Genomic DNA, 12268 nt, shown 5'->3' with positions numbered 1-12268 from the left:
GAAAAATATTTTATAACTGGACATTCATAAAGCTTGTGTAGGATGAGAAAGGACAGAGTAGAATATAATTCGGTAAGAAGAATTCTTTTTAAAGAATAGAACCAGCTGAGCACCAGTGCCTCACGCCTGTAATCCTAGCTACTCAGGAGGCTGACATTTGAGGATCACAGTCAAAGCCAGCACAGGCAGGAAAGTCCATGAGATTCTTATCTCCAATTGCCCACCAGAAAAGTAGAAGTGGCTCTGTGGCTCAAGTGGTAGAGTGCTTGCCTTGAGCTGAAAAACTTGGGAACAGTGCCCAGGCCCAGAGTACAAGCCCCACAACTGACAAAAAGAAAGAAAAAGAAAAGCTATGCAGGAGGCTGAGATCCAAGGATCCTCTCTAAAGCCTGCCCAGACAGGAACATCTATGAGACTCTTATCTCCAATTAATCAGCAAAAAGCCAAAAGTGGGGTTGTGTTTCAAGTGCTAGAATGCTAGCCTTGAGCTACAAAGCTAAGGGAGAGCACCTTGGCTCTGAGTTTAAGCTCTGGTACTGGCATAAAAATGAGTAAAAAGCAAGTGGCGCTGTGGCTTAAGAAGCAACATTAGGAGCTGGGAAGGTGGCTCAGTGGTAGAGTGCTTGCCTTGCATGCATGAGGCCCTGGGTTCAATTCCTCAGCACCACATAAGCAAAAAGAAAAAAGCCGGAAGTGGCGCTGTGGCTCAAGTGGTAGAGCACTAGCCTTGAGCTGAAGAGCTGAGGGACAGTGCCCAGGCCCAGAGTTCAGGCCCACGACTGGACCAAAAAAAAAAAAAAAAAAAAAGAAGCAACATTAAAACTGTTAAAAAAAAAAGTAAATAAGTGAATGAATAAATTAAAAATTATATAGTCTAAATGTACATCTGCACATACATGTGTAAATCTTATTCAATATAAAACATCTGCTAGTTGAATTAGTGAACAATTTGATATATAGATGGCCATAGTCATAAGACGTAAGTGCAATGGGGAGGCTAAATGGTTTTGTGCAATATTCAATGCTATTTGCTAATGACACTTTGTAGTTTCATGTGTATACAAATATTTTGGCTGAAAAAAATTATCCAAAGCCGGGTTTCGTTGACTCACGGCTGTAATCCTAGCAACTCAGGAGGCTGACATATGAGGATCGCAGTTCAAAGCCAGCCGGGGCAGGAAAGTCTGTGAGACTCTTATCTCCAATAAACCAATAGAAAACTGGAAGTGGTGCTGTGGCTCAAGCGGTAGAGGGCTTGCATTGAGCTGAAGAGTGCAAGGACAGCGCCCAGGCCCAGAGTTCAAGCCCCATGACCAAAAAAATAATTTAAAAAATTCAATCTTTGCAACAGAGTCAAATGTCTTCTGTAGTTGTTTGCAGGAAATCCACAAATGTTCTCCTGTATCCTTTGTTTTTGTCTTTTAAAATCACTATTTTCCAAATTTAAAAAATTATTATTATTTTTTTTTCGGTCGTGGGGCTTGAACTCTGGGCCTGGGCGCTGTCCTTCAGCTCTTCAGCTCAAGGCGAATGCCCTACCACTTGAGCTACAGCGCCACTTCCGGTTTTCTGGTGGTTTATTGGAGATAGGAGTCTCACGGTCTCTCCTGCCCGGGCTGGCTTTGAACCGGGATCCTCAGATCTCAGCCTCCTGAGTAGCTAGGATTACAGGCGTGAGCCACCAGCGCCCGGCTAAAAAATTATTTATAATTCTAAGGTCATTCAAAAATGTTTCTTGATAGTCTTTGCCCCACATATGTCCCTACAAATACAATTACAATAATAACAGTACATTCAAAATTGAGCTGTAATAATCTATCATCACATCTGTTGATTCAGCAGTATATCCAGATGTGTGGATATTACTATTAATAAGGTCAAGGTGAGATTTTTTTTCATGATTAAAGAGGACTGATGTCTGGCATGGGGAAGGAAAACACTGGTCAAATTGGTAACATACCAACAATCCCAATGCTGAGTAGGTAAGAGACCAGCGGCTGAGCATGCCCAACTAGAAAAGCAGGTGGGTCTGTTCCTTTGTACAGTTAGGCCCACGTCCAGTCTGATTTTTACGGCTGTGTGACTCATTCTGACATACTGAGCATTCTCAGTATTCTCTACTCTGGGAACTGGGGAACAATGGAAATCACTGCCGCATCTCTAGATAAGACAATAAAGATTAGGCCTTACCATTTAATATTAAGCAGCATACTAACCAAGGAACTATTTTTCCTATTAATTTCACCTTTTCATTTCAGTTTTTCCTATCAATTTGACCTTTACTTATCAATCAAATCTTGGGCTTGATATTCTTGTAGATGTACCTATGTCTCACTCTCTTCTGACAACTACTTTTCAAAAAGGCTTGTGGAAGCATGCATGGGTGGAATAACACTGCTGGGTATGCAGCTGGATAGTAGAACACTATATCCCTATTCAGATCAATTATCAGATTTTAGGTGCTCACAATCAGATACAACCCCAAGGCCAAACCCAGGCTGGGTAGATGAGACTGCTAATGTGTGCCTCTTGACATGTCCCAAATATTTTCAAGAGCATTACAGACTTGGCAACAGAAGCCCCATTATCGAGCTCCTGAATCTCCAGATCTCACAGTCTGGGTCACATACTGGGTTATGAAGAGTTGGGCCTGGGATTGCCTTGCTCTTCAGCCCAAGGTAAGTGCTCTACCACTTTTTTTTTTTTTTTGGGGGGGGTCTGGTCGTGGGGCCTGAACTCTGGGCCTGGGCGCCATCCCTCAGCTCTTCAGCTCAAGGCTAGCGCTCTACCACTGGAGCCACAGCGCCACTTCCGGCTTTTTTGCTTATGTGGTGCTGAGGAATCCAACCCAGGGCCTCATGCATGCAAGGCAAGCGCTCTACCACTGAGCCACCTTCCCAGTCCACGCTCTACTACTTGAGTCACAGTGCCAATTCTGGTTTTCTGGTGGTTAACTGGAGTAAGAGTCTCACTGATGTTTCTGCCTAGGCTGGCTTTGAACCATGATCCTCAGATCTCAACCTCCTGAGTAGTTAGGATTACAGGCGTGAGCCACCAGTGCCCAGCCATGAGGAGTCTTGTTTTTTTTTGTTGTTTTTTTTTTGGGTCAGTCGTGGGGCTTGGACTCTGGGCCTGGGCGCTGTCCTCAGCTCTTCAGCTCAAGGCTAGCACTCTATCACTTGATCCACAGCGTCACTTCCGGCTTTTTCTACTTATATGGTGCTGAGGAATCGAACCCAGGGCCTCATGCATGCAAGGCAAGCACTCTACCACTGAGCCACCTTCCCAGCCCGAGGAGTCTTATACTAGAAGTTTCCCAAAGATAAATCCATACTCCCTAGTAGGCTATAGGTGAATACATGCCTCCTGGTATTGCAAACTTGCAGATCAGAAAAGATCAAGAAGCCAGGTCTGCTGATATATATATAACCTATAATCCCAGCAATTCAGAGGCTGAGACAGGGGGATTGAATTTGTGGCCAGCTTGGACTACATATTGAGATCCTGTCCTAGAATAATATAATAATACATATACATTGTTAGTGACATGAACTCTCTTCCCATAGCTTAGTATACTCCTTCCCCTCTCCATAGCTTAGTAATCTCCATTCCTAGGCAACACTAAGCCCATTTAGTAAAGGCAGTAATAATAATCAACCTCCAATCCCCTTTACCTTGGGAAAGCACTTTTTTGGGGTAGCTACCACCATATAAGGCAACAAGAGCCCCTTGGAGTGACCTTCAGGTCTGGGAAGTTGCTGGACCCCTTCTCTATTATTTGGACAGCAACCATAAATCCTAGTCCGCCATGATGAAGCCCTTGGCCCACATGTTGACACTGGTCTCTGCTTCCTAGCCTCTTCTAGCCCTTCCTAAACCTCCTAGGTTATATAGGTCACTTCAGACAATAGCCAGTGCTTCTTCTCACTTCTCCCTTATGAGAAGGGGTCTTGCAGGCCCCTTTCCTGGCACTAAACCTTTCTTGCTCTCTGTACCTGGGTGTCTGCGTGGTTCTCTGGCAAAGTCTAATTTACCCTATCACACATGAATGCAAACAGGGCATATATGTATCAACCACTGTCTTCTGATACACATTTACACATGGGTTATTAAGATTTTTTGTTGTTGTTGTTGGTCGTGGGGCCTGAACTCTGTCCCTCAGTTCTTCAGCTCAAGGCTAGAGCTCTACCACTTGAGCCACAGCGCCATTTCTGGTTTTCTGATGGTTTATTGGAGATACAAGTTTCACGGACTTTCCTGCCTGGGCTGGCTTTGAACCACGATCCTCAGATCTCAGCCTCCTGAGTAGCTAGGATAACAGGCGTGAGCCACCGGCACCTGGGTATGAAGACTTCTTTAACTGTCACTATTCTACCTAAACAATACCACACTCTAAGGGAAGAGAAGGAAGAAGATGGAAAGAATTTGGTTTTTCTTGACTTGAGCTCAAGCAGTAATTCAGTGAAGGAATAAACCAACACCATCTTTCCTACCAATTTGAAAACATATGAGACAACATTAAAATAATAGCATCTCTTCTTAATTAAGCTTTCCAACAGGAATGTATAAGAAAGTCAAGATTATCGGAGCACCGGTGGCTCATACTTATAATCCTAGCTACTCAGGAGGCTGAGATCTGAGGACTACAGTTCATGACCAACCAAAAAAAAAAAAAAAGAAAAAGAAAAAGTCAAGATTATTAAACCTAAATCGGTACCCACTCCCAAAGACTCCCAACCAAAAAAAAAAAAAGAAAAAGTCAAGATTCTTAAACCTAAATCAGTACCCACTCCCAAAGACTACTATTAGCCTTCCTCTAACAGGCCTTCACTTCCCATACTTCTGTCCTAGTGAAGTTTGTAGTAATGTGTACAAACAAAACACATCACACACTACCAATCACACGGCACAACATATATGAGTCCATGTACATGAGTGTAAGCCTGCTTACCTGGAACACCACTCTGGATTTCTCTAAAAGATAAGTTCTCATATTGGCACCGATGATTCGATATCGCTTATCAAAGCCAATCTCAATATACTTCCCGAAACGGCTGCTATTGTCATTTCTGGTTGTTTTAGCGTTTCCAATTGACTAAGGAACAAGGAAAAAAATAAGATTTTAGAAGTGTTATTTATCATAAGACATTTACAAAGTTTGTGCAGAGAGAGAAAGGACAGAGTAGAACATAATTCTTTAAAACATTCTTTTAAGAACCAAGCCAGATGCTGGTAGCTCTTGCCTAGCTAATCCTACTCAGGAGGCTGAGATCTGAGGATCACAGTTTGAAGCCATCCCGGGCAGAAAAGTCTGTGAGACTCTTACCTCCAATTAACAAGCAAAAAGCTGGAAGTGGAACTATGGCTCAAGTAGTAGAATAAATGACAGAGTTAAGATAGATCATTAATTTGCTTTAGTCTTTAGGGTCTCTTTAGAAACTGTAAGTTTCTATCATCTTCAAGCTACAAATCTCAAGTCCAACTGCTTATAACTGTGTAATACTCATCAAAAATTTAATGCCATTTTTAGTAACCAGAGGAAGTAAAACTTGGTTCTGGTTTTTGATCGTTATTATCTAATTTGGAAAACATCTGCTACAGAATGCAGAGACTGTAACAGTCTCTAAGTTAAAACTTAAAATGGCATACATCTGTTTTTTGACTTAGGTGACATGCTTCTAAAAATTCTCTCTCAAAGCAAAGCAAAAGAAAGTGGAGTTAGAAAAGCAACTTATTCACATAATGCATACATTAAGTGTTAATAAGTTTATTTCATTTTATAAGCTTATCACCTTTCATTTTAGCAAAGTGTGTTTTAGGATTAGTATATACAAACCAGATGTGAAGCCAGACACTGGTAGCTCATGCCTGTAATCCTAAACTACCCAAGAGACTAAGATCTAAGGATCCTGGTTTAAAGTCAGGCTTAAGTCCTTGAGACTCTTGGGCCACAGCTCCACTTCTAGCTTTTTGTTGGCTGAATGGACATAAGAGTCTCTTCAACTTTCCTGTGCAGGCTGGTTTTGAACTTCAATCCTCAGATCTCAGCTTCCTTAAGGAGCTAGGATTAGAGTCATGAGTCACCAGTGCTCAGAAAAGTCTTTTAAAATCTTAAATTTGCTTAAGACTTGCTACTTTCTTTTGACAAAAATACCATATTTCCTCCTGCCATGCTACTTCACAGAACTTTCCAGTTTTCTCTAGCTTCTTTCTGTAGCACAGCTAGCCCTGTGGGCCTCTCAATTTACCGAGAATAGAAATTCTACATTTTGATAACCTGTCAGGAATGAATAAAGTTTTTATTTAAAGGTAAAAAAAAAAAAAAAAAGAAATTCTACTGCTCCCAGAGGTGGGGAACCATTTTTTTTGCCAAAGTATTATTGTGACATTTATAACATCATTCAAGGGTCATAGAAAAATTATCAATACAAGTGGAAGGTCCTTGGGCAGCTGAAGAAGAACACAGATTTCTGTCCTGTAGGGACCAGATTTCTCAGGCCTTATGTGGCTCGCAGGCCGGAAGTTCCCCACCCCTGCAAGTCTAAAGAGAAACCCTGTAGGGAGAGGTCACAGCTCTGTGACTTGAGGTGTCACACACAGCACTGCAAACCAGGCACAATTACCTCTGCACAGATTATTGCAAACACATGTACCACGGTGTACCAGGCCAGTGCTAACTCCGTCTGTGATTAGCTGATAAATAACGCTTGACAAAGGAAAAAGACAGGAATAAAAACAGGTCCATCGGAATTTTAAACAACAGAGGTTTCTGCATGTTCAAGCTAATTTCTTTCTACTTAATAAAACTTGTTTTTTTCTCTATTTTCTTTTCTCTTCCATTTCCTCTGTCCTCCCCCCTCTTTCTGTTTCTCTCTCCCTTACTCCCTCCTTCCCTCCCTTTTTCCCTCTCTCTCTGGAAGTCCTGGGGATTGAACCCAAGGCTTCAGTAAGCACTCTACAACTTGATCCATGCCCCTGGTCCTTATATTTTTTGTTTGTATTTTGTTAGCATGACCCTATCTCACTAACTGCCTGAGCTATACTGAAACTTACAAGCTTCCTATCTCTGACTCTTGTAGTTGGAATTACAGGCATGAAACCATGACATACAACCTTTTTTCCATTTTCTTATAAAACTATAACTTTCTTAAAGGTATTTAATAAGTATTCCTCTAGTCATAAATCTTTTTTTTTTTTGTCGGTTATGGGGCTTGAACTCTGGCGCCTGGCATAAATCTTAAAATATCAAATTCTCATGCGACCAATGTCATTACCTTCAGCATAGGCATATCAAGTTTGTGTGTTTGACTTTTGAAACTACAACATATTTTCATAGTTCTTCTATGCTCAAGAACATATAGTTAAGGGGCTGGGAAGACAGCTCGATGGTAGAGTGCTTGCCTTGCATGCACGAGAGGCTGGGTTCGATTCCTCACCACATAAGCAGAAAAACTTGAGCTCAAGTGCACTATGCTTGAGCTGAAGAACTGAGGGACAGTGCCCAGACCCAGAGTTCAGGTTCCACTACCGCCAAAAACAAAAAACCAAACTAACAAACAAAAAAAACACATAGTTAAGGGCTGAGGCTACAGCCCAGGTGGAACAGCCCCTGCCAGCCAGCACGAAGCCTTGAGTTCAAACCCTAGTACCGCCAAAAAACCAAACAACAACAACAACAAAACCATTATCATTACTGAATCTCTCCACTGAGCCATACATGTGATAAAGGCAATTAAAAAAAGAAAAAATCCAGGTGCCAGTGACTCACGCCTGTAATCCTAGCTACTCAGGAGGCTGAGATCTGAGGATCACACTTCAAGGCCAAAGCCAGCTGGGGCAGGCATGAGCTTCTTTTTTTTTTTTTTTTTTGTTGGTCGTGGGGCTTGAACTCTGGGCCTGGGCATTGTCCCTCACCTCTTCAGCTCAAGGCGAGCGCTCTACCACTATGTTTTGTTTTGTTTTGTTTTTGGGTCTGGTGTTGGGGCCTGAACTCTGGGCCTGGGCGCTGTCCCTCAGCTCTTCAGCTCAAGGCTAGCGCTCTACCACTTGAGCCACAGCGCCACTTCCGGCTTTTTTCTTTTTGCTTATGTGGTGCTGAGGAATCGAACCCAGGGCCTCGAGCATGCAAGGCAAGCGCTCTACCACTGAGCCACCTTCCCAGCCAGGCATGAGCTTCTTATCTCCAATAAACAACTAGAAAACCAGAAGTGGCTCTGTGGCTCAAGTGGTAGAGTGCAGGGACAGTGCTTAAGCCCAGAGTTCAAGCCCCACAACCGACAAAAAAAAAAAAAGAAAGAAAGAAAAAATGTTTATGAGATCATGGTTTAAATTTATAATTTGAATTTAGGAAAACTATTAAAATTACAATTTATGAATAACTAGGTTGTCCTAAGCATAGAAAATGAACTGTGAAGGCACATGCCTTCAATCCCAGCACTTGGGAGGCTGAGGCAAGGATGTGCAAGTGTTAGACCCCCTTGAGCTGTCTCAAGGTAAAGAAAAAAAAAAAGAAAATGAATTGTGAGAAAAAGAATAATGGAACTCCCTAGGCACCAGTGGCTCACACCTTAGATCTTAGATCTTAATAATCTCAGATACTCAGCAGGCTGAGAGCTGAGAGTCAGTTCAAAGCCAGCTGACACAGACAAATCCAAGGGATTTTTAAATCCAATTAACCGGCAAAAAGCTAGATGTATAAGGTGTGCACCAAGTAGAACACCAGCCTTGAGTGAAAAAAGCCCAGTGAGAGTGTGGGGCCCTGAGTTCAAGCCCCAGTATCAACACAATAAATAAATAGGATTACAGGTGATACTCAGGAGGCTGAGATCTGAGAATCACAAGTCAAAGCCAGCCTGGGCAGGAAAGTCTGGAAAGTCTGTGAGATTCTTATCTCCAATAAACCACTAGAAAAGTCTGTGAGACTCTTATGTCCAATAAACCACCAGGAAACCGGAAGTAGCGTTGTGGCTCAAGTGGTAGAGCGCTTGCCTTGAGCTGAAGAGCTGAGGGACAGCGCCCAGACCCAGAGTTCAAGCCCCATGACTGACAAAAAAAAAAGAAGACGATGAAAAAGAAATTCATTCATGCTTGAGCAATAGCAAAGCCTATGTTTTAGAAAAAAATTAATTAGAACTCAGGGTGGAATGATTAAGTTGTACTCTCGTTAACAGCTATGGGGGGGAGGATGAGTCAGTCAGCTCACTAGGCAACTATTCTGTTGGTTTAAAATACAGTGTTAGGGATAAAAGCAGATTCCTCTCTAGCCAGGCTTCACTGAAAATGTCTATCTTCATGGAACATTCAGTTTCCCTAGAGCTCTTACTAGCAAAGAGAAAAGGATTTTCATAATTTGACACTTTTTGACATGTGCCATACACAACAATTTTTGTTATTTTATTTTTTTCAACATGCTTCTTCATCCAAGACTAGAGAACACAGCTTTCTTACCTCCATGATGGGGTTGGAAGCCAACACTTTCTCCTCTACATTGGCCTCACTGGCGGAGCCACTCACGGTGGCAAAGTATCTCATGGCATACTTAGCCGAGACGGTTTTTCCTGCCCCAGATTCTCCGCTTACAATGATGGACTGATTTCGCTCATCTCTGCAAGACAAAGAAGAGCCTTCCGGTGCTGCCTGCTTCTGACTGTGACTCCCCTCCAAGGGACCAAAATCTCTCCCTGTCCCCCCATAACATTGTGGGAAGAAATGATTATGAGCAACTACTTAAAAACTAAAAAGTGAACCGAGGAGAGCCAGGCACCACTGGACCTCTGGTGGTTACACCTGTAATCCTAGCTACTCAGGAGGCCAAGATCTGAGGATCCCAGTTCATAGCCAGTCTTAGGCAGAATAGTCCGAGAGACTCTTGTCTCCAATTAACCAGCAAAAAGCAAGATAGAGAGCTGTGGCTCAAGTGGTAGAGTGCCAGCCTTGAGCAAAAAGACCTAGAAAGAGCAAGAGACCTGAGTTCAAGCTCCCCACTCCATAAAAACAAAAACTGAAACACCTCTATGCTCCTTTAGTATTTTAATATTTAATAATAATCCAGGCCATTTTATATTTACACATAGTTAGTCACCTTAAAATATCTAAGACTTAGCAGAAAGGAATTCATTTTTGCTTCCCATAAGCAAAAAAAAAAAGACAATCAAAAGCTCTCCCCAACCTGGCCATTTGCTTATAAGCTTCTTCAGCTACTGCGAAGATGTGAGGATCCATGTCCCCCATGTTCTGACCACTGTATGCATTGATGATGTCTTCTCCATAGATGGGCAGCTGTTCATAGGGATTTATAGCTACTAGGACGATTCCTGAGAGGAGGAGAACACAAAGAAAAATGTCAGTAACGCTCTATAAGATACTTCAAACTTGTACAACAAGATGGTCAATACAAAACTTTATTTTAATTGAGTTCATATCCAACTGGTTAACTTTCAAGGGCCAAAATACATTTGCCAAGCACTGGTGGTTTACACCTATACTCCCAGCTACTTAGGAGCTAATATCCAGAGGATCATGGTTCAAAGCCAACCAGGAGAGGCTGGGAATGTGGCTTAGAGGTAGAGTGCTTGTACAGCATGCATGAAGCCCTGGGTTCAATTCCTCAGTACCACATACACAGAAAAAGCTGGAAATGGCGCTGAGGCTCAAGTGGTAGAGTCCTAGCCTTGAGCAAGAGAAGCTCAGGAACAGTGCCCAGGCCCTGAGTTCAAGCCCCAGGACCAACCAAAAAAAAAAAAAAAAAAGCCAACCAGGAAAAGTCTACAAGAGTCAGTCTCCAACTAAGCAACAAAAAGCTGGGCCCAGCCAGCAGAAGCAAAAAGGTTTATCCCAAGAAAAGTCTATCCTACACTTCTAAGCAATTGAGAAACAAAAGAATTGCACTAAACTTGAACCCACTCCCAAAGATGTCCCATGGACATCAACTCTTCAAGTAGTTTTGATTTGTTTTTTTATGTAAGGGATGAAAATGGCTGGGAATGTGGCTTAGTGGTAGAGTGCTTGCCTAGCATGCTGAAGCCCTAGGTTCGATTCTACAGTACCACATACACAGAAAAAGCCAGTAGTAGTGCTGTGGCTCACATGGTAGAGTGCTAACTTTGAGCAAAAGAAACTCAGGGACAGTACCCAGGCCTTAAGTTCAAGCCCCAGGACCAGCAAAAAAAAAGATGAAAATAATTGGTAAAGTTGGCATTATGCGTGACATATAACTTTTGTGGGGGCAAAATCCAAAAGATGGACCTAGTGCTTTTTATGTTAACTACATATATTCACAAATGACTTAATACTGCACTAAATGCAACTTAGCTAAATGAGTACTGGAAATCTTCCTTATAGCTCCGGAGTAATTTTTGTCCATCACAAGAAGTCTAACCATGGCCTGCTTTCTCCAAGCACTAGGTATTTTCAGTGCTTTGGCCATTAGCAGAACGAGTGCACAATGCCCTCAGACAGTGGGGCGTACTTACCACAGTATGTATAAATAAGTTTGGAGTCAATAAAACGGACTCTGAGATTATGGAGCACAGCAGGCTCATGAAGGTAGCTGAGAGCTGTGAGGTCATTTTCACCAACGAGGATGTCTGGGTTTCGTAAATGAGGCAGCTCCTTGGTTTTTGGATCGAGACGGTACTCCAAATCCTGAAAACACAAAATACAAATGTCTGGATCAGTCATGGTAATGAATGTGGAACAGGCCCAGACACTGCTTATTTCCTATTTCTGATTTGCTTCTCAGTTCTTTTTTTTTTTTTCTTCTCAGCTCTTAAATATTCTAATTTCCTGCCTTTTCTCATGTCACAAATGCTGGTGGAAATGAGAAACAAGAAGGGTATCTTAATGTATATTCATAATGTTTGTGAGCTGCACATGGTGGTACATGCCTATAATCCCAACATCGTGCAGCAGAGGCAAAAGGACTGTAAGTTCAGGGCCACACTAGGCTACATAGCAAAATCTTGTCTAAATAAAATAAATAAAAGGCTGGAAATGTGGCTCAGTGTAGAGTGTTTGTCTAGCATGCATGAAGCCCTGGGTTCGATTCCTCAGTACCACATACACAGAAAAAAAGCCGGAAGTGGCACTGTGGCTCAAATGGTAGAGCACCATCCTTGAACAATGAAGCTCAGGGATAGTGGCCAGGCCCTGAGTTTATGCCCCAGCCAGGACTAGCAAAAATAAATGAATAAACGAATAGCTGGGCACCAGTGGCTCACGCCTGTAATCCTAGCTACTCAGGAGGCTGAGATCTGAAGATCACGGTTCA

The 12268-nt window shown here is 42.4% G+C and overlaps 1 protein-coding gene across 1 annotated transcript in view; it reads right to left on the bottom strand.

Annotated features, from left to right (window-relative positions):
* The window catches only part of Myo5a (myosin VA (heavy chain 12, myoxin)), an 84174-nt gene extending 72495 nt beyond the window's left edge, over positions 1-11679 (bottom strand). Inside the window, 4 exon segments of the mRNA XM_013009954.1 lie at positions 4952-5095; positions 9448-9604; positions 10169-10313; positions 11472-11679. Of these exon segments, the coding sequence (XP_012865408.1) occupies positions 4952-5095; positions 9448-9604; positions 10169-10313; positions 11472-11679 (654 nt within the window).
* Positions 11680-12268: the final 589 nt, after the last annotated feature.

This window comes from Dipodomys ordii, unplaced genomic scaffold, assembly GCF_000151885.1.
Source record: "Dipodomys ordii isolate 6190 unplaced genomic scaffold, Dord_2.0 Scaffold11, whole genome shotgun sequence".
Classification (NCBI taxonomy): domain Eukaryota; kingdom Metazoa; phylum Chordata; class Mammalia; order Rodentia; family Heteromyidae; genus Dipodomys; species Dipodomys ordii.
The sequence above is the reverse complement of the archived record's forward strand: the minus strand, read 5'-3'. Positions and strand labels throughout refer to the sequence as shown.